We start from the raw sequence: 23,183 nt of genomic DNA on the forward strand, positions 1-23,183 counted from the left end.
GTTCAGGCAATTCTCCTGCCTCAGCCTCCTGAGTAGCTGGGATTACAGGCACGTGCCACCATGCCCAGCTAATTTTTTATATTTTTAGTAGAGACGGGGTTTCACCATGTTGACCAGGATGGTCTCGATCTCTTGACCTCGTGATCCACCCGCCTCGGACTCCCAAAGTACTGGGATTACAGGCGTGAGCCACCGCGCCCGGCCCAATGTTAAATTTTTTTAAATCCCCCAAATATTTGGGATTTAATTCAATATTAACCTCTAAATGACAGGGTCCTTTAGAAAATGTAACTGAAATATTATTTTGAATTTTAAAAACGTATGTATTCATTAACATCAATGTGTCTGTTCAGTTCTCCAGTGTCCTTGTTTATTTGCTTCCTTATTGTTTACATTTTATCTGTTGATGAGATGAGGTTAATTGTCCTGAGTAGTGTTTCAGTCTTTGGGATTTCCTCATTGCTTACTCACAGTGTTTCCTTTAAGATGCTACCGGGTCCTCCGTATTTCCTGCAAACTGATAATTATAACTTGAAGCTTAATAAGACTCTTATATGTTTAGACTTTCCAGATATGGATGTAGTAGAATGCCTATTTAAGTATTGAAAATTGACTGGGCACAGTGATTCACACCTGTAATCCCAGCACTTTGGGAGGCAAAGTGGGCCGATTACCTGAGGTGAGGAGTTTGAGACCAGCTTGGCCAACATGGTGAAATCCCGTCTTCACCAAAAATACAAAAATTATACGGTGTGGTAGTGCATGCCTGAAATCTCAGCAACTACTCAGGACATTGAGTTGGGAGGGTCCCTTGAACCCCGGAGGCAGAGGTTGCAGTGAGCCAAGATTGCACCTCTGCACTCTAGTCTGGATGAGAGAGCAAGACTCTGTCACAAAAGAAGAAAGAGAAGAAAGAAAGAAAGAAAGAAAGAAAGAAAGAAAGAAAGAAAGAAAGAAAGAAAGAAAGAAGAAAGAAAGAAAGAAAGAAAGTGTGCTATAGCTGGCCTAGAGTTAGAGCCTGAACAACACCATTTTATGAAAGACAAAGCTGTTTTTAAATTAAGTTGTAACGGCTGCCCCTTTCTCCTCACAATAACTGCTGGCCTTGGCTTCTGTAAATAAAACTGCCAGTTTGCTCTACAAAATGCCCACTATGTAAAGCTGCTTACCTTTTCTTATCAGTAACTGCCAGAATTGCTAGCCTTTGCTTACCGGTAATGACCAGAATAAGCAGCCCAAGCTAATTCCATCCTGGCCCCTGCGACTTGTAGTAAGTAACTAAGATCTGTTATTTCCACCACTACCCAGACGATGTGTAACCTAACGCTTATCACTTAGGTAACGATTGAAGTGACAAGTCCCCTAGCCCTTGGAATGTTTGGAGACCCGCATCCTCCTCTCTGCCCGGGAGGTGATTTATGGAATCCTCTGGCCATCAGATTGTCTGAATCCCTTCACCCCACCCCCGCCCCACACCCTCAGCCCGAAGGTGGGCATGAAAAGGTCTTGTCACCCTCCTTTCGGGACCACGGGTTGGAGAGACGCGAGTCCTCTGTGGCTGCTGGCAATAAAGACCCTGCAATTTGGCATACTTTCGTCTGGGTGTTATTTAATCTTGGACTGAAATACTTAGAAAGAAAGAGAGAAAGAAAGAAAGAAAGAAGAGAGAGAAAGAAAGGAAAGAAAGAAAGAAACAGAGAGAGAAAAGAAAAGAAAGAGAGATTGAATATTGCTATTTACACATTTATTTATATGTTTATAAATTGAATATGTAATAAATGTATAAGGAGAAAACACATAGTAAAGCAACTCCGCAGCCAGCCTACTTTTTATGTGGAGGTAAGCACTGTTACCAGGTCCTTGTATATCCTTCTAGTAACTTCACTTGGATATGTTTCTGAGTTTTTTCTGGGGAATATGGGAGATGTGTGTATTTGTGTGTGTGTGTGTGTGTGTGTGTGTGTGTGTATGAGAGAGAAAGTAGAGAGGGGGGAGTTTTTTATGTAGAAAATAAGCCTCCTAGAAAGGTATATTGTATAGGTGAATTATAGCTAAAGAAAGAGAGAGAGGTTTGTCTGTGTTTTATATATTCAATTTGCATACATATCTAAAATATTTTAAAAGTATGTCTATATATATAAAACATGCACACATGTACTGTCTTCCAATTAAGTTTGTATGTCTCTACTTTGCCTTCTAAATCTATTTTTTCCTCTTTATTTTCTTTTACTACTCTGTGATCCCTTTTTTTCTGTTTGCTTTTCTCTGTCTTTTCCTGTAAGTCAATTACTGTACCTCCAGCAATATCTTTCTTTCCTCTTTGTGCTACTTTCAGCTGACCTTCATTTCTATTGTGCTTGTATTTTTTTTCTCTGCTTCTTTTCTGTACCCTGCAAGCTAATATTCTTTATTGTCTCAATATATTGTCCCTTAGTTCTTTTATTTTATAGAGGTAATCATGTCATTGAATTTTTCTGCTAACACTGTATTGTGCCTTTTTTTTCTGCTTTAAGTGCCTTTTTTGTCTCACTCCTTTCAGTTTTTCTTTTTTCTTTTTTTAGACGGAGTTTCGCTCTTGTTACCCAGGCTGCAGTGCAATGGCACGATCTCGGCTCACCATAACCTCCGCCTCCCAGGTTCAGGCAATTCTCCTGCCTCAGCCTCCTGAGTAGCTGGGATTACAGGCACGCGCCACCAATGCCCAGCTACTTTTTTGTATTTTTAGTAGAGACGGGGTTTCACCATGTTGACCAGGATGGTCTCGATCTCTTGACCTCGTGATCCACCCACCTCGGCCTCCCAAAGTGCTGGGATTACAGGCTTGAGCCACCGTACCCGGCCTCCTTTCAGTTTTAAATGCATAGATCTTTTGTGGGTCTTGGAATGTTTCCTTTACAACTGGTGTTCATTTTTAGTGAGATAAGCATCCTCTGGGGCTGCCATTTACAGGATGTATTCTGGGAGGAGGGACCAGGGGCATATTCAGGTGGGTTGGAATTCTCATTATGACACAAGGCTGTGTGAATAATTATTTTAAACATTAATTCAACCAAGCCAACAAAGATCACTGCAGAGTGGTTCACAAATCACAGGCTCTCTGCTTTCTTTGCCATACCAACAAAATGGTGCCAATGGGCAACAAAATGGTATCAATGTGACTGGACCACAGGGTGCCCAGATATTTGCTCAATCACTATTCTGGATGTGTCTCTGAGGATGCTTCTGTATGAGATTAAAATCTGAATCTGAATTGTTAGACTGAGTAAAGCACATTATCCTTCTTAATGCGGGTGGGCCTATTCAGTTAGTTGAAGGCATAAATATAATACAAAGGCTGAGTAAGTGGATAATCTTCCTACATGACTGTCTTTGAACTGGGACATTTTTTTTCCTGCCCTCAGACTTGATCCAAAACATTTGCTTGCAAATGTTAGCAAAAACAAACAAACAAAAAACAAAAAAACACCTGGATCTCAAGCCTGGGGTGTTTTGGATTGAAGCTACACCATCAAATCTTTGGATTCCTTGGGATTGAGTCTAGATCTAGAACATTGGCTCTCCAGCTTGCCATCTTAGGACTTCTTAGCCTCCGAAATTACATCAGCCAATTCTTAATAATAATTCTGTCTTTCTCTTCTTTTCTTCTCTTCTCTTCTATTATCTTCTCTTGTCTTCTCCTCTTCTCTTGTCTTCTCTCTTCTCTTGTCTCTCTCTCTCTCTCTCTCTCTCTCTCTCTCTCTCTCTCTCTGTGTGTATAATCAAAAGAATATCTCTTTCTATGTATGTGTGTGTATAAGCTGAACTTCCTTAAAATTTCAATGCATGAGCTGTTGCAAAAGACACTGCCAAGAGAATGAGAAGTCAAGTCACAGAGTAGGAGAATATGCTGAGAAAAGACATATCTGATAAAGGACTGTTACTGAAACTATACAAAGAACTCTTAAAATTAGCAATAAGAAATGGGCCAGAGTGTTTGACAGACACATAACCAATGCAGATATACAAATGGCAAATAAGCATGTGAAAGCCATTCAACATTATATGTCATCAGGTAAATTAAAATTTAAAAAGGAATGAGATACCACTACACACCTATTTGAATGTTTAAAATCCAGAACACTGAGAATACCACATGCTGATGAAGATGTGAAACAACAGGAACTGTCATTCTTTGCTGGTGGAATACAAATTGCATGGCCACTTTGGGAGAGAGTTTAGCAGTTTCTCCCAAAACTAAGCATACTTTTACCATGCAATTCAGCTATTGCACTCATTGCACTCATTTATCCAAATGAGTTGAAAGTATATGCCCATTTAGAAACCTGCACATGGATTGATGTGGTTTGGATTTGTGTCCCTACCCAAATCTCATGTTGAATAGTAATCCCCAATGTTGGAGGAGTGGGGTGGGAGGTGATTAGATGATGGGGCAAACTTCCCCCTTGTTGTTCTCATGATAGTGAGTGAGTTCTCATGAGGTCTGGTTGTTTAAAAGTGTGTAGCACCTCCCACTTCTCTCTCTCTCTTCCTTCTGCTGCAGTCATGTAAGATGTGCCAGCTTCTCCTTCACCTTCCACCATGATTGTAAGTTTCCTGAGGCCTCCCCAGAAGCAGAAGCCTGTAGAGCCTACATAACTGTGAGCCAATTAAACCTTTTTTCTTTATAAATTATCTAGTTTCAGGTATTTCTTTATACCAGGGCAAAAACGGACTAATCCATGGATATTTATCATAGCTTTATTACCAATTCCCCAAACTAGTGTGAAAGGTAAATAAATCTTCGGATCCCCAAATCACTAAGCTAAAGGGAAAAGCCAAGCTGGGAACTGCTTAGGGCAACCTGCCTCCCATTTTATTCAAAGTCAACTGTCTGTTCACTGAAATAGATGCATATCTGCTTGCTTTCTTTGGAAAGACTAATGAGAAACTCAAAAGAATGCAACTATTTGTCTCTTATCTACCTATAACCTACAAGCCCCATCTCAGCTTCAAGTTGCCACATATTTCAGACTAAACCAATGTACCATCTACATATGTTGATTGATGTCTCATGTCTCCCTAAAATGTATAAAACCAAGCTGTCCCCCAACCACTTTGGGCACATGCTGTCAGGACCCCCTGAAGTTGTGACATGGTGTGCATCCTTAACTTTGGCAAAATTAACTTCCTAAATTGACTGAGACTCGTCCTAGTAAGCAACCAACATGTCTTTTAGTAGGTGAATGGTAAACAAACTGTGGCCTAACAAGACAATGGAATATTATTTAACACTAACAAGAAATGAGCTAACAAGCCATGAAAAGAAATGTAGGAAATTTAGATGCATGTTACCAAGTGAAAAAAGCCAATCTGAAAAGGCTACATATTGTATGATTCCTGCAATATGACATGCTTTAGGCACAATTATGAGGACAGTAAAAATATTATTTGCTGTTAGTGGGGAGGGAAGGATGAATAGGCTTAGAATAGAGGATTTTTAGGGTGATGAACTAACCTGTATGATATAATAATGGTAGATAAATGTCATAATACATTGTTCAAAATCCATACAATGTACAACACTAAGAATGAACCCTTGCTGTACCAGTGGTGTTAACAACAACAAAAAAGAATGAACCCTAATGTAAACTATGAACTTTGGATAATAATGACATGCCAATGTAGATTCATCGGTTGCAACGAATGTACTGCTCTGTTTAGTGTTGTTAATGGGTAAAGCTATGAATTTATATGGGCAGGGGATATATGCTAAGGCTTTGTATCTTCTGGATAATTTTGTTGTAAACCTAAAATTGCTCTAAGAAATAAAGATGATATGGTTTGTATGAGTCCCCACTCAAATTGCATCTTAAATTGTAGTTTCCGTAATACCCATGTGTCATGGAAGGGACTCAGTGGGAAGTGATTGGATCATGGGAATTCTTTATTTTCTGAGAGTTAATTTTTTTTTAAACTCAAATAGGTGATAGGTTATGTTATATACCTTTTTGGCATCAATTGTTATAATCACTTGATGTTCCTTCTTTATTCCTTTGATGTAGTGGATTGCATTGATTGATTTTCAATGTTGAACAAGGCTTGCATATCTGAAATAAATCCCACTTGTTCATAGTATATAATTCTTTACATACTTGGTTAAATTCAATTTGGTAATATTTTCTTGAACATTTTTGTGTCTATGTTTATAATAGGTATTGATCTGTAGTTTTTCTTTCTTGAAATGTCTTTATCTCGTTTTAATGTGTTATACTGGCCTCCATATAATGAATTAGAAAGTGCTGTCTTGCTTCTGCTTTCTGAAAGAGATTATAGAGTATTATTGTTATTTCATTTTTTAAATGCTCCTAGAGTAAACCAATGAAAATATATATTCCAATGCTTTCTTTCTTGAAAGGTTACATATTATTGATTCAATTTATCTAATAGGTATATGGATATTCTGATTGTCAGCTTATCCTTGAAATATTTGACATTTTCTGTCTTTAAGATTTCACCCACTTAATCTAAGTTTTCAAATTGTTTTTAATATAAAAGTCCTTTAAAAAAATTTTTAACAGATGAATAATAATTGTACATCTTTATGGGTACATAGTGATGTTTCTATGCATATAATGTATAATGATCAAAGCAGGCTAATTAGCATATCTATCATTTCAAACATTTAGCATTTCTTTGTGTTGAGAACTTTCAATATCCTCCTTCCAGCTATTTGAAACTACATTCATGTTAACTATAGTCACCCTATGGTGGTATGGAACACTAGAACTTATTTTTCCTAGTTAGCTGTAATTTTATATTTTTTAACAAATCTAGTGTCTAACCTACCCTTTCCCCTACCCTTCCTATTCTCTAGAATCTTCTGTCCTACTTTTCATTTCTCTAAGATCAGCTTTTTAAAGCTTCCACATATGAGCGAGAATGTGTGGTGTTTAACTTACTGTTCTTGGCTTATTTCACTTAAGATAATGTCTTCCAGTTCCATCCACTTTGCGATGAATGACAAGATTACACTCTTTATTGTGGCTGGCTAGTATTCCATAGCGTCTATATACTACATTTTTCTATCCATTCATCTGTTGTTCGACACCTAGGTTGATTTCATATCTTGGCTATTGTGAATAGTGCTGCAGTAAGCATGAAGTTCATATATCTCTTTGATAGTATGATTTCCTTTCCTTGGATAAATTCTCAGTAGTGATATTGCTGGATCATATGGTAGTTCTATTTGTAGTTTTTTGGGGAAACTTCATACTATTCTCCATAGTTGCTGTGGTAGTTTACATTCTCAACAGCAATGTATGAGAGTTTTCTTTTCTCTGCATCCTTTCAGCTTTTGTTATTTTTTTGTCATTTTAATAGTGGCCATCCTAACTGAGATGAGATGATAGTTCATTGTGGTTTTGATTTGCATTTCCCTGGTGATAGTGATGTTGAGCATTTTTTCATATATTTGTTCACCATTTGTACATCTTCTTTTGAGAAATGTTTGGTCAGACCGTTTGCCCATTTTTAAATTGAATTATCTTCTCTTTTGCTGTTGAAATGTTGGAGTTCCTTGTATGTTGTGAATATTATTGAATGAAGACTCAGCAAATATTTCAGTCCCATCCTGCAGGTTGTCTTTTCACTCTATTGATTGTTTCCTTTGTAGTACAGAAGCTTTTTAGTTTAATATAATCCCATTTGTTTATTTTTGCTTTCATTGCCTGTGCTTTTTGAGGTCTTATTTATAAAACTTTTTCCCAGACTAATGTTCTGAAGTGTTTTCTTCTAGTAGTTTTATCATTTGGGGCCTTACATTTAGGTCTTTGATTCATTTTGAGTTAATTTTTATATAAAATGAGAGGTAGGACTCTAGTTTGATTCTTTTGCAGATGGATATTCTGTTTTCCCAGCATCATTTATTGAAAAGGCTGTTTTTCCCCCAAAGAATGATGTGGAAAACTTAGTCAAAAATCAGTTGGCTATAGATACGTAGATTAAATCCTGGGTTCTCTATTCTGTTGTATTGGTTTCTGTGCCTGTTTTTATGCCAGTATCACACTATTTTTGTTACTACAGCTTTGTGACATATTTTGACATCTGCTAGTATAATAACTCCAGCATTGTTCTTTCTGATTAGGATTGCTTTGACTGTTGGGCATGGGGTGGTGGTCTTTTGTGGTTCCATACAATTTTCAGAATTTTTTTTTCTATTTCTGTAAAGAACATCATTGGTATTTTGATAGGGATTGCATTAATCTGTATTGCTTTGGGTAGTATTGTCATTTTAACAGTATTAATTTTTACGATCCATCAGCATGGGATGTCTTTCCATTTGTTTGTATGTTCTTCAGTTTATTTCATCAGAGTTTTGTGGTTTTCCTTGCAGAAGTTTCTCACTTCCTTGGTTAAATTTATTCCTGGGAATTTTATTTTATTTTTATAGTTATTGTAAATGAGATTGGCTTCTTGATTTTATTTAAAGCTAGTTTGTTTTTTTGGGTATAGAAATGCTACTGGTTTTGCTTATTAATTTTGAATCCTGCAACTTTACTGAATTTGTTTGTCAGTTTTAAGCATTTTTGTAGACCTTTTAGGTTTTTCTATATAAAATATCATGTTGTCTGCAAACAGGGACAATTTGACTTCCTCTTTCCAGTTTAGATGCCCTTTATTTCTTTTTCTTGCCTAATTGCTCTGGCTAGGATTTCTAATACTATGTTGAATGAAAGTGGTGAGAGGACATCCTTGTCTTGTTTCAGTTCTTAGAGGAAAAACTTTCAGCTTTTCCTTGTTTAGTAAGATGTTAGCTATGGGTTTGTCCAATATAGACTTTATTATGTTGAAGTACTTTCCTTCTATACCTAATTTATTAAGAGTTTTTTTTTATCATAAAGGAAGTTACATTTTATTAAAAGTTTTTCTGCATCTGTTGAGATCATCATACGGTTTCTGTCCTCCATTCTACTGATGTGATGAGGTATGATATTTATTGATTTGCATATGTTGAGCCATCCTTGCATTCTTTTGATGTCTTTTTGATGTGTTGTTGTATTTGGTTTGCTAGTGTTTTGCTGAGAATTTTTGTTGGTGTGTTAATCAGGGATATTGGCCTTTAGTTTTCTTTTCCATGCTGTGTCCTTATCTGGTTTTGATATCAGTATTATATTGGCCTTGTAGAATGAGTTAAGAAGAATTTCCTCTGCTTCAATTGTTTTTGGAATAGTTTGATAAGAGTTAATATAGAGATAAATTTATAGCAATAAGTGCCTACATCAAAAAACTAGAAATGTTTACAATAAACAATATAATGTAGCACCTTGAGGAACTAGAAAAAAAAGAACAAACCAAACCCCAATTAGTAGAAGGAAATAAATAATAAAGATCAGAGCAGAAACAAACAAAATTGAGACTAAAAATATAAAAGGTCAATGAAACAGAAAGCTGATAAACAAAATGACAAACCATTAGCTAGACTAAGAAAAAAAGAGAGAAGATGCAAAATAAATAAAATCAGAAGTGAAAAAGGAGACATCATAATGGATAACACAGAAATGCAAAAGATCACTAAAGACTACTTATGAACAACTATATGCCAATAAATTTGAAAACCTAGAGGAAATGAATAAATTCCTGGACACAAATACCTACCAAGATTGAACCAAGAAGAATTAGAAAACCTGAATAGATCAATAACAAATAATGAGGTTAAATCAGTAATAAAAAGTGTTCCTAAACAAAGAAAAGAAAAATGGCTTTACCACTGAATTCTATTGAACATTTAAAGAAGAATTAGTAACAATTCTTCTCAAACTAAGCTATTAAATTTCTGATAGAGTTGTTTGTAGTGTTTCTTTATTATATTTTTAATGCTCATGCACCATAAGATTTTAATTTTGTTTAAATCTAGATGCGTAATTTTTAATCTGTATTGCTATAGTCTGGATAATTTTTCTTGTCAATTATTTTCTTTTCCATTATTTCTCAAGGGTACTTATATATGCGGTAAGAGTGCTTAGATTTCAGAAGTCAGTCTTCATCTTTCTGCTATCAGAAAAGTTCTGGGCAGAATGTGAGGAAGTGCCATTGTGAGAAGTTTCCCATATTGCTGGGGGAACTTTTGGAGATGACCACAGTTAGATACCAATACAGAAGGATCCAGAAACACCAGTATAATCCAAGAAAGTTTCTTCAGTGATACGAGAATCTTAGAGTTAGGAAGATAATTGTCTTCCTAACTCTCCTCATGGAGGCCACAAGGACTGAAGTGGCCCTGGGACACAGAGCAAGTCAATAGACCAACCTTGAACTTTATTCTGAGTTTTCCCTTCCCCATCCATAGAAGTTAAACCAGGACAGTTCACACCAAAGAGAGGAAAAGGACCATCTCTTCTGAGAAACATGGATTTGGTTTCTTTGGATCTTTATCAGAGCCTTAGGATATGAGAAGGAGGAAATTTTCTTCTACTCTCTTCACTCTTCAGGGAATAAGCATCTGTGTTTTGGCCTGAGTCTTTGGACTCAATTTGACCAGCTCAAATGTCTCCAACTTTTCCCTGTTGTGAAGATTCTTGTGAGGCACATCCATGAGCATATACCTTTCTGTGTTTGTTCTGTTTCCTCAGGATATATTTCTAGAAGTATAATTACAGTTCAGTGTATGTACATTTTAATTGTGCTTGATACATGTTGTCGGGCAAGTTTCTTGCTCATAAGGGCAATTATAATGATTAATCACCTATTTGATTCTCTTGTCAAATAACTTGCTCTAGTTGGCCAAGAATATGTTTCTTAACTGGATAATTAGGCTGAGTCCTGGCATAAGGGGAAAAGTGGTCCAGGAGACAAGGCAGAGGGAATGGGATGCTAGTTGCTGGTATGGATAGTTAAAACAGAGTGGACAATGCTGGTGGACCAGATGCCTCTCACTCCATTTGTCAAATGTTTAGATGGAATTTGATCTAGAAACAAACCCTGAATGTTACGATACCAAACTGAAGTTTGATCAACCTCTTTAAAGGAGAGGAGTTATATATATAAAGAATGGATTATCTTTTAAAATGAAAAATTCATTTATAAGATTAAAAAGTTTAAGCCTAAAACTTTGGCCCCAAAGCAAGGCAAAGTAAAAGAATACATTGTATTATAATTCTGCTTTATTTAGCAATTGCAAAGAGCAAAGACCATAGAAATCATCATAGAGAGACAGGCCCTGTACATCATCACACTAGTCACTTGTGCTTTCATGGATAGTGCAGAGGGAATTCACAACACGTGTAAGGCACAGAGTTTTGGAGCCAGTGAAAAGGAAGTGGAAGTTCTGAAATAAGTTCGAGGCAGTCTTCTGCAATGAAAATGAGCAGAGATAATTTTCTTATAAGGCTCAACCTCAGAGATAGAACTCTGGAAAAAAGAAGTTAATAATTTAGTAACAAAGTGAAGCTCCAGTGGTGATTACATCATGATGTAAAATCAGAGGTTGTCCTTCTGATGGTGAGCAATGGATGCTCACGTGGGGCAGGAATAGACAGAGAGGAGAAATTAGGGCACTAAGCATCCATCCGCAGCTCTGCCTGGGAGAGCAGGGGACACTGGAGGCCAGGAGAGGACAAGCAACCTGAGGAGAGGGCTCTGCAGCCAGAGAGGGGCCTGAGGACTGTGGGACCGAGAGCTGGCGGCCGCACTTCAGTGCTTGTAGCTCTTCCTGCTGGAGGAGGAGCTGGTGGTGTACTTGATGGTGGAACTGCCACCTCCAACGGAGCTGAGGCCACCCCCAATGACTCTGCCGCTGCTGGAACTGAAGCCGCCTCCGACGCCAAGACCACTGCCATAGGAGTAGCCGCTGCCTCCGCCCAGGCCTAAGCCACCGCCGACACCGCTGGCGCCGCCATAGCCGCTGGAGACGGTGGACTGCGTCACGGCTGTGGGGGGGAGGGGACAAGGACACGAGAAGCCACAGTGAGCTCATCCTGCCAGCCTGAGCCCAGTGAGAGGAGTGCAAGGGCAGGGGAGGAGGGCAAGCAAAGGTACTTACAGATGTTGACTTGTCCAACGCCTTCGCCATTCAGCCTGCGGGAGGAACACAAGGAGGGTGAGACCTCAGAGAGCCTTTTCCTGGACCGGCGCGGGAAGCCTCAGCGGGCAGAAGAGTCCATGGGAAACTGCTCTTTTAGTTGTCTCCCAAGAGGAGCGAGTACGGCCATGGGCGGCGCGCCCTGAAGTTGTGCTCAGTGCCAGGCACCCTGAAGATGGACTCAGCTGTTGGAGGTCGTGTCAGTTACCCACCTGCACTCCTCGCCCTCCAGCAGCTTGCGGTAGGTGGCGATCTCCACGTCCAGGGCCAGCTTCACGTTCATCAGCTCCTGGTACTCCTTCAATAGCCGGGCCATGTCCTGCTTGGCCTTCTGCAGGGCGTCCTCCAGCCCCTCCAGCTTGTTCTTGGCATCCTTGAGTGCCATCTCCCCACGCTGCTCAGCATCGGCAATGGCGGCCTGCAGGTTGGCGCACTGGGAGGGGAAAGGAATAGAAAGAACTTGTCATCCGGTCTTCCAGAGGAGACTAACCCCGGCAGGTTCTTTTCTGGTGAAGAAGGGCCCAGGAACCCAGAATTGATGGTGAATGAGCTCTGACTCTTGCTGTCTATTGTCTTTTCATTTTGCAGGTTTTGTCCAGTCTGGTTCATTTGACAAAAAGTCAAAACCCTTTTTGTGAATCACTGTGCTGGAGAATGTGGATATTTACTAATAGGAGACACTGTGGTGGACACAGACACTGGAACAAATGGACCTGCTAGTTTGTTTGGATTGTGGTTGCCATGGTGAAACCAAGACCACTTATGATTACCTTGTATAGATGCCACACTAACGTACACAAAATTAAGTCCATCCTGAAGTGAGGCGATGAGTTGCCACATGAGACTGCTGAGACCTTGCCTTCCTCCCCTCGGAAACTCTTATCTACTAGGACAACAAGTTTCTTTGTCCTCTGTCCTTCCTCTACTCTTTCTTTCACTTTGAGTCTTGAGCAGATTTGAAACAATGTTCCTTCTGCTTTCTCCTCTGCCCTTTTCCTTTTCAATTTGTTCCTTTGCAGTTCCCAAGTCAGTCTTCCTATGGAAACACATCCAATTCCTCTAGACCAAGCTTGTCCAACCTGCAGCCCACCGGCCGCATGCAGCCAAGGATGGCTTTAAATGCAGCCCAACACAAATTCTTCAACTTTCTTAATACATTATGAGAGGGTTTTGTTTCTTTTGTTTTGTTTTCTTAGCTCATCAGCTGTCATTTGTGTTAGCATATTCTATGTGTGGCCCAAGACACTTCTTGTTCTGCTGTGGCCCAGGAAAGCCAAAAGCCTGGACACCCCTGCTCAAGGCCATGGTTTTGCAGCTCTGAGCATCACGATGGGTTCTCTCAATGTTTGTGTCATGCCCTAGGTAAGATCTATGTCTTCTAGCCAGGGGGTACTGACTAGGGGTAGGAACTGCATAGCCTCCTCTCCCTGGTTTTGGTGAGTTCCAAGGGATTTTCCCAAATGTAATCATTGATGACTGCCTGACGACCTGAAAAGAAAATGCTTCTCTCCTCCATTGCCCCTCCCCGTACCTGCTTCTTGACGTGGTCGATCTCGGACCGCAGCCTCTGGATCATGCGGTTGATCTCAGAAATTTCCTGCTTGGTGTTGCGCAGGTCGTCCCCGTGCCTGCCTGCTGTCACCTGCAGCTCCTCATACTGCAGCGCAGAGGTGGAGAGAGAGACAGTGTCTAATGGGTCTTACAGGGAGTGACGACTTTCACTAGTGTGTCATGCATGTCACGAAGTTGACCTAATGGCTCCTCCTCAAGAAACTTGAGGAAAAGTTGATGTTAGGTGCTTGCTGGATACTAAACCCTGGAGTCACGGACCATGCTCATTATGGCACCACTGCCTGCCTAGTTTCCTTAGGGAGGGAGTAGAAATGTTCTGTACCATTTTCTAAAAGTCAGCAATCAGGGGAAGCTAAAGGCAGAGATGACTAGGCCCTTGTCTACCGCAGCTTTCCCCCTGCATTGGGCTCTTTTTCCTCCTTGACTTGGGTGTAAGTTCCGTAAGTATCTACTCTAATAGGGCAGGGCGCACGTCCTGTGAGAGAACCCCAGATTCCTGTCAGGGGATGCCCCCCGTGAAGCCTGCAGTCCTCTGGCATTCAGGGTGGGACACAGGGATTCCTCAGTGGCCGCCCACTCCCTGCTCACCTTGGTCTGGTACCAGGACTCAGCCTCCGCCCGGCTCCTCTGGGCGATCTCCTCATACTGGGCCTTGACCTCGGCGATGATGCTGTCCAGGTCCAGGCTGCGGTTGTTGTCCATGGACAGCACCACGGACGTGTCTGAGACGTGGGTCTGCATCTGGGACAGCTCCTGCGGAACAGGAGGCCAGAAGATCAAATTCACTTCTGACACTCACAGAGATACCCAGCCCTGGACATCTTCTCCCCTTTGCAGACCCCATCAGCGTGAATAGAAGGACAGTGGAGATGCTTACTGCCTCATACAAGGCTCTCAGGAAGTTGATCTCGTCCGTGAGGGTGTCTGCCTTGGCTTGCAGTTCAACCTTGTTCATGTAGGCAGCATCCACGTCCTGGGGAAAGAGCCAACAACCTGGAGTTACCTGAGCGCACCTTTCCAGTCCACCCATCTTCTAGTCCCCTACCAATTCTCCTCTCCTAGGTCAACAGGGACACGGAGCCACTTCTCCCCTTCTAAACCTGTTTGAACCCCAGGCTTCACCTGCTCACCTTCTTCAGGGTCACAAATTCATTCTCTGCTGCTGTGCGCTTGTTGATTTCATCCTCATATCTGTAGGAAGAAAGGCAAAGGATATTTGAACCAGTTGGTAGGATGAAACAGAAAAGCAGCCTGGGATCCAACACTTTCCCCGAATGGAATGTATTCTTTTTTTTTTTTTTTTTTTTTTTGAGACCGAGTTTGGCTCTTGTTACCCAGGCTGGAGTGCAATGGCGCGATCTCGGCTCACCGCAACCTCCGCCTCCTGGGTTCAAGCAATTCTCCTGCCTCAGCCTCCTGAGTAGCTGGAATTACAGGCACGCGCCACCACGCCCAGCTATTTTTTTTTGTATTTTTAGTAGAGACGGGGTTTCACCATGTTGACCAGGATGGTCTCAACCTCTTGACTTCATGATCCACCCGCCTCGGCCTCCCAAAGTGCTGGGATTACAGGCTTGAGCCACCGCGCCCGGCCTGGAATGTATTCTAATTGAGCTTTTTTGCCACAGAGAGCCTAAGAGATGATCTTTGCTGCTGCTAAATTTGTAACTTCTTTAATCTTCTCATCCTCCCGTAACCATCTTGCAGGTTTGCTTCTAGGGAATGATCTGTGCTTTTCATTTCCATGGATGTGGGTTGTTACAAATCCCACCCTCATCTGGCCCTGGTCACCCAACAGTCTTGAAGTGTGTGCTGCGGGAAGCTGAGTCCATTTCTCCTGTTTAACTCACTTGTTCTTGAAGTCCTCCACCAGGTCCTGCATGCCTCTGAGCTCCGAGTCCAGGCGGCCGCGTTCGCCGACGACGCTGTCCAGCTGCCTCCTGAGGTTGTTGATGTACTGTTCGAACAACGGCTCCAGGCTCTGCCTCACAGTCTTGGTGCCCTGCTCCTGCAGCAGGGTCCACTTGGTGTCCAGAACCTTGTTCTGCTGCTCCAGGAACCGCACCTGGAGAGGAGGCAAGCTGGTCATTTTCCAGGCAAAGGAAGGAGGAACGAAGTGTCTGGTACCAGGTTTCCTGGCAGGTCTGGGAGATCCCCATGGTGCTGGGCTACTACAGTGCCATGTAGGGAGGCTCAGGCTGAGCTCTGCTCCCCCGACCCCTTTTCCTTTGCACCCCACCAATCTCACTAGAGAAATTGTCCCATGGACCATTGAGGTCTTCTCCCTCTGTAAGTTATTGAGCATATTAGTGAGTTTCAACATGTCTTTTCCGTCTTTTTCCAACTACAATCACAAACGTCCTTATAAAATAGCATTCATCTGGTATTTTGTGAACAGTTTTTATTACTGATAGGACCTCAGAAGAGATGTTAAATGTTGCCCAATGACTAGATTCCAGTCTCGTTTCCCATTTGTGCAAATGTCTCCTCTAAAACATGCTGAAGTTATGGTCATTCTTTGTTTTGAGTATTAATTAACATTTCCACATATTGTATAAATATTTTGTCTCTTTTTCCATAATCTAGCAAAAATATGCTTTCTATTGTTTCCAATTTTTAAAATTAGCATTTCTCCATGTTTTATAGTTGTTTCTGTGTCCCTTTTTTCTTAATCCAGCCAGATTATCATTTCCTTTTTTTTTCTAAATTTTTTTTCCTCTTACCCAGAACCAGAGTGTAATTTACCAGCCCATGTACTCCTGGCATTTTCTCTGTAATCTCTTAGGCACTTCAGAGGGAAGAGTTAGCCTCTTCCCTCTGATGGCCTCATCTGTGCTTCAGGGTCATGACAAGTTACGACTTTCCCTAGGCAGGACTGAGGACCATTCCAGAAATCTCATGGGAGAGAGATGCCCATCTCTGCAGCCTGCAGTGTTTCAGGAGCCACCTGCACCCTCTGCGGAGCTGGGCTGAGTCCCCTTCTTTCCTCTGGTCTGGGGACCCTGAGGTGCCCATGGAGAGCATGGCCCTGGCTCACCTTGTCGATGAAGGAGGCGAACTTGTTGTTGAGGGTCTTGATCTGCTCACGCTCCTCAGTCCGCACGCGCTGGATGGTGGGGTCGATTTGCAGGTTGAGAGGAGTCAGGAGACTCTGGTTGACGGTGACCTCTTGAATGCCTCCAGGGGGGCACACAGGGAAGCCGGGGCCCCCAAAGCCACCAGCAAGGCCGGCTCCACCACCCAGACCAAAGCCAATGCCGGCTCCACCACCAAAACCAAATCCACTCCCGGCACCACCGAAGCCATAGCTGCCTCCAGCTCTGCTGCCATAGCCGCCACCGATGGCACAGCTGCCCCCTCCAATGGAGATCCTCTTGGAGCCCCCAAGGCTATAGAGACTGCGGCTGCCAAAGCCAGCTCCTCCACACGCGCCACCCAGGCCACCACTGCCCCTGGAGCGGGACACGGAGACGCTGCTGAAGCCAGAGCGGCTGACCCCAGGGAGCCTGGCTGAGCCGGCACTGAAGCCCCGGCGGCTGCTGCTGTGGCTCCTGATGGTGGTGGATGTGCTGGACATGGTTCCAGAAGATGAGAGGGCTGAAGAGAGCGTGAGAGGCTGGAGGCGAGAGGGAAGAGAAGCAGGACGAGGAATCAGGCTCCCCGCAGCAGCTTATATACAGAGAGCATGGGCTGGGCCCAGTCCTGGAAGGTGAGCTTGCAGGTTGGGAAGGGCTGGGCTTTACCAACAGTGAGATCACACCCAGTTTCTAGAAAGGTATGAAATCTGAAGATTGCTTTTTGGCTTCCTTTAGTCATAGAGGAATTCTCCTGCCTTCCAGCCTTGACTTGATCCTAGCACAATAAGCTTGGATATACATTCACTGAAGTCATGAGTTAGTCATGTCCTCAAACAAAGGAGACAAGGAGCTGATCTGTGATAATTGTCCCCTCCTTCTTCTTCATCAGACACTCCCTGTGTGCCCCCTTCCCACACAGGTTTTCTCCTCCACTGGCACCAGCCTCACCCTCTGAGTGGGATTCTCCCTGAGGGCACGTGGGCATTTGCTCAATGGCCTGAGCAAGAAGTGGCCTGTTGTGCTTTTCCCACTGTGTTTGGACCAGTTCTTCTGGAGCTCCTGGTTGTCCTCCCTGGTGTCCTGGACATAGGAACAAGGGCTACTTTGGGAATCTAACCCTCCTTTGCAGACAAGAGGGTCAGGAGTTGAGTCTGTATACCGTAGGAGCAGTATTTTCTCTGTGTGCTGTGTGATCACCTGCCCATGTGGCGTTCATCTAAGATGGTGTGAGCAGACATTGCCCAGATGCCTCTGCCCAGAGACCTGCCTTCTACAAAGAGTTCTTTTCCATGTCTGCGTCTCTCTCCCCAGTGCTTGCTTTCCCATTGAGCTTAGTCTCATGTAAATCTGCCTTTCCCGTTGAAATTCATGGACACCTTCCGCCTCCTGTTTTGGAACATTCACATAGAGCTTAATTTAAACAACTAAAAATGAGCAGGGCCAAAATCATCAAGGAATTCACTGGATTTTTATTCTCACAGATTTTGACATTTCTTAAGAATCAAGAATCACACAGTTCAATGGGGTGTGTAGGGAAAGTCGAGGGGCCTATGGAAGCAGTGAATCATAAAAATGTGTCCTTACAAGTGTGATGATGTAACATGTCAATTCCACATTTTAATTTCTGATCTTCGTGCTTGAAATCTCGAATCCCTATACACCTTCTCAGAGGGTGGGCAGGCTGTCAAAGGCAAGTGTGCCTGGTTTAGAGGGGAATGAGCTTCACTTTGTCCAGGCCACGCACTAAGTGCCGTGTGTGAGAATGGAGAGCAATCCTGGGCAACATTTTTCTATGAGAACCTATGGTTAAATGAGCAACCGTAGGAGGAAGGACAAACTCCCACACCAGGAGGAGCCTCAGGAAAGCTCTTGTTGCTATTTTAAAAGCAGTCCCATTTCTCCAACACTTGGAGGGGGGACACAGCATCCAGGAGAACAGGGTGTTCCCTTTCTAAAGGAGGTGCTAACTCAGCGTCTGGCAGGAATGAGATACCTTCTCAAGACAACGGAAGCAGCTCCCCTCCCTCCACCCTGGTTGCACAATGGTTGACCAAGAATGTGCTTCCACCCAGTTCTGGGAAAGAAGTGTTCCTTCTGGCATGTGCTCCGACCCACTCTGCTGTCTCGGGATAGAGGCTTCAGGCTTAGCATGAATGATGCTAGGATGGGTAAGGAGGGTTGGCAAGTCAGGTGGGAGCAATATGCATTTACCCAGTGTCCTGTGTCTGTGTCAGTGTTCAATGTCCATGGCTGCTTTTACACGACATAGTTGAGTACTTGCAACAGAGACTGTATGCCCGGCAAAGCCTAAAACAGTCACTACTTGTCCCCTTAAAGAAAACATTTGCCAGCCTGTGGTTAAGAGCGCTCTGGAGTCAGAGTGCTCAGTCTCATGACCAAGCGCCTGGGTATTCGTGTACACTTTCTGAACCCCTTTGTGCCTTGTTTTTACACCTGTAAACTGGGAGTGAACATAGTACTGGCCTCAGAGTGCTGTTGCAAGGCTTAAGTGTGATAACTAATTGAAGGTCTCAGCGTGGTGTCTGGCATATAATTTCTCACTGAAGATGAGCTAATATCGTTACAGGAAAGTATGAAGATACTTTGTATGCAGAGGTTCACAAGAAGCACCTCGAACGAGAACACAAGGGCAGCGTATGTGTGTGAGGGAGGAGGGGGATTCAGAGAACGGTAAGAGAAATGAAACCAACATTGCAGACTTGGGCCACATTAGTAAGGACCTAGGAAGCCATGTATGGAAATTTGCCCTGTTCCCAGAGGCCGCACGGAGCTGCAGAAGGCAGAAGAGCAACAGAATCAGAAGAGCAGTTTGCAAGCTTGCAGCCGCTCTGCTGAACAGCAGCACAGGGCAGACAGAGCTCCGCCCCGGGGGAGGCAGCCTGTTGTCTGAGTGAGGTTGGAGAGAGGATCCAACCTCTGAGTCTTTGGCAGGAGCCCAGAAGGCTGCTCTCCGTTTTCTGGAGTCAGGTTCCCCCATTCATCCTCTCCTGGGTCTCAGGCTGTTCTCTGGGATACGCACGTAGCAGCATTGCCATCAACGAGAAACTGCATCAGTTCCTTTTCCAGCACTGAGTTCCTGTCTTTTTAAGTGTGGGGGTGAACTCATCCCTGAAAAAAAAAAATGTAGTGTAATTCATTTAGTTTGTCAGAGGACAGTTTAACTTCAACATATTATTCAATCTCAGGCTTGGCATGTGTCTCAGACAGCACCAGCAATATACAGTGCCGTGTTTAATTTCCTGACATAAGTGTATCTCCTTTTGCTAGATTTATATGACATTCTCTAATATTTCTACTAAGCGCTTAAAAAAAATCCCCATTCCCACTTGCCAGGCATGCCCTGGGAACCAAGTCCAGTGACCCCGCAGAGGGAGGTCAGCTGGGAGAATTCATGAGAGGCGATGAGGGGCTTCTAAGACCATGAAGGGAGAGCTAGAGAGGAGGAATCCTGCTGCCCCTGGAAGATCTATTTCTGATTCCACTTCTTCCCAGCCCCCTCCACCCCTAAAGGGTCAAGTTTGCACCTGGCTCATTTGCCATTGATTGTCTGTGTCTTTCTTGGTCCGAGTGTGGGAGGTGACTGTTGTTCCTGGCACACTTTCAGACAGCTGCCCTAGGCTGGGACCTGTTTTTTTTCTCCCCTGTGAGTCCAGCCCTCTCCACTCTGCCTCTGAGAGGGTCACCTTCATAGGCAGGCCACCCCCTCTACCCTGGATGTTATTCTCAGATGAAGCCTCCCCAGTGACCATGGCTTACGTCCCATGGCGGTGCCCAGAGATGTTCTGTTTTTCTAGAGGAGCCGAGTGGGGAAGGCACAACCTTCATAAAAAGATTAGAACAAAGAGTGATAGTTCAGTTAACTATGTGAGAGAAACCAAAGGCTGCAGTGTGAGTAAGCAGGATGGCAGCCAGCCTCCTCCCCAGGGGGACTGCTGAACCCAGCCTCTTCCCTCTGCCAGAGAGCCTCCCTTTAGGTGGAAGCTGTCTCTGATTGCCTTGGAATGCAGAATGCCTTTGTTCCAGGCCCAGGGATTAACCTGCACTTCTGAGTTCTTCCCAGTGTGGAGGGAGGGCAGGAGGGAGCTCCTGAAGCCTGAGCTCATGGAAAGTCTGCCTCAAAGAGGATTTGTACAGGCGTTCTGCCTCCCGGGGTGGAGTTGGCAGATGAGAATGAGGGAGAGGCTATTGTCATCATCATCATCAAAAGCTTAAGACTCGGTACCTAATCCTGCAAGCCACAATGCAGGATGATGCTGTTCAGAGGGAATCCCAGTGAGCCAGGCCTGTGTCTAGGGAGCACCCACAGAAAGAGAAACACCTGCAGCCACACGTGTAAGCAACGTAGACAGCAGCACGAAGGCTTCTATGGCAGACCTAGTGGTTCAGAAAGCCTTGAAACCCTCAAAATTGTATAACTTAGTAATTACATTGTTTATAAATATGCAATATGCCCTTAGCTCTGGAGCTTCCCTTCTGTTTCTCAATTGTCACGCACATAGTCTGTGTATTTTTTTTTTCCTCAGAACACTGACAGCATTACATATCTGAACATGATTCCTGAGTGGCTTTCTCTATAGCTGCAGGAAGAATCACAACTCCATTTTCCAGTGGGTTTGGGGTCTACCTCAGATCCACTGTGGAGACCAGAGGTCGCTGGAATAAAGTTTTGCACAGGCCAACCTGAGCCTAGAAGTGTGACCCCAGATCCCCGATTTGTCACTCCACGTGGCTTTCCCGTTGAGGATACATCAAGAACCTCTTCCTCACAGACTTGAGGGATGGAGGGAAGCATCGTAGCTGCCACTTCAACCATCAAAAGTAGATTATACGCCAGGAGTGGTGGCTCACCCCTATAATCCCAGCACTTTGGGAGGGCGAAGTGGGTAGATCACTTGAGTCTAGGAGTTTGAGAGCAGCCTGGGCAACATAGTGAGACCACATCTCTACTCTCTACAGAAAGTACAAAAATGAGTGGGGCATGGTGGTGCACACCTGTAGTCCCAGCTGCTTGGGCAGCCAATGTGGGAGGATTGCTTGAGCTCAGGAACCAGAGGTTGCAGTGAGCTATGATCATGACACTGCACTCCAGCCTGGGCAACAGAGCAAAACCTTGTCTCAAAAAACAAAAAAAAAAGTAGATTTTTACAAGGAGTCTGGAGTGAACTGGAGACGATCATTAGCCTACAGGAATGACGCATGTTCTGTGCTTTGAGGGGCACATATTGAGTGTTTGTTCAATTACAGAAATGACTCTGATGGCTCCCTATACATTGAGTTTGGCACATGTTCATGTAAAATCTAGTTACCGAGTAACACATTTGCATGTGTTCAATCCGTCTTGACTCACACTGTGCATGCTGGTATTGGGTAAGTAGGTGCACGTGGATGTTTACATCATCGGAAAGCGCACAGCTGGGCTGGGCACTACGGGCGTATTTGGAAGAAGGAGACAACTTTTGGCTTTCCCGATCCATGTGGGGACGCTAGTTAGAGAAGAAAGAGCAGTGTGTATCTCACGAATGAGGCATTTTGATGATCAGAGACAAGAAGGGATGGTGGAGGTGGAGAGAAGTGCTTTAGGGAAGATGTGAACCTGGGGAAGGGACAGGCTGCACAACAGGTCGGAGCACGGGTCCTCTCAGTGAGCAGGGGACAGTGCAGGGGTGAAGCACCAGCCTCTCCTTCTGTCATGTGGCCAAAGTTCTTTATAAGAACAGGGTTGAAAGGAGCCATGCCAGCATTCCAGAGGGACCAGTAAAATCTCCAAGGAGAGTTTCGAATGGGCTGGTTTCCTCTTCTCTCCACTACCTTCCCCGGTTCCCATCTCCCTTCTTATCCCATCTCCACTTTGAACTCTGGTTTCTACTTCCTTGTCACTGCAGGGCTCACCTGACTATACTGTGTAATTTTTTTTAAAATGTAGATGGGAGAAAATACTCCAACTATCCTCCAGTGACATATCCAGGGTACCTGGCTTAAATAATGTGAAAGATAGGATGAAGTGCAGTCTTACAGAGGGATACCTCACTCCACCGGCCTTCTGGTCACACACCCTTTATTTCAGGAAAATATCTGGTTAATTCAAGAAAATACTTCAGGGAAGATATCTGATTCATTATGAGGTAATAGGTAATTCCTCCAAATTTGGAATGATTTGGAGTAACTGTCACCTGTAAAATTTGCTTTGAAATCATTTTACTCTTAGAGTACAGATACCCTAGAAAGCAAACACGTCTCCTCTGAGATTTCTGGCATTTTATGGCTGCTTCCTCTGTTAATCTCGCATCATTTCACTTTAAGCCTAGGGGCAGGATTAGCAACAGATCATTGATATTCTGGCAAAAGTCTGTGGAACTCATGTTGCAAGTGAGGCCTCAGAGGGATCTGATATATTTAACTTCCTTCTCCTTTTCCTTTGCCTTTTCCTCAACTGTTTCAGGCAAATAGCCTGGATTTTT

At 43.4% G+C, this 23,183-nt stretch overlaps 1 protein-coding gene across 1 annotated transcript; it reads right to left on the reverse strand.

Moving 5' to 3' along the window:
- Positions 1-11,120: 11,120 nt before the first annotated feature.
- On the reverse strand, positions 11,121-17,272 carry LOC104653079 (keratin, type II cytoskeletal 6A). Its single transcript, XM_039471817.2, has 9 exons — positions 16,665-17,272; positions 15,478-15,692; positions 14,758-14,818; positions 14,505-14,600; positions 14,216-14,380; positions 13,587-13,712; positions 12,268-12,488; positions 12,017-12,051; positions 11,121-11,903 (listed from the first exon to the last, which is right to left on the reverse strand). The coding sequence occupies exons 1-9, from the start codon at positions 17,202-17,204 to the stop codon at positions 11,668-11,670; spliced, it is 1,695 nt and encodes a 564-aa protein (XP_039327751.2). The 5' UTR covers positions 17,205-17,272; the 3' UTR covers positions 11,121-11,667.
- Between the last annotated feature and the right edge of the window lie 5,911 nt (positions 17,273-23,183).

The sequence above is a fragment of the Saimiri boliviensis genome, chromosome 7 (genome assembly GCF_048565385.1).
Source record: "Saimiri boliviensis isolate mSaiBol1 chromosome 7, mSaiBol1.pri, whole genome shotgun sequence".
Taxonomy (NCBI): Eukaryota; Metazoa; Chordata; class Mammalia; order Primates; family Cebidae; genus Saimiri; species Saimiri boliviensis.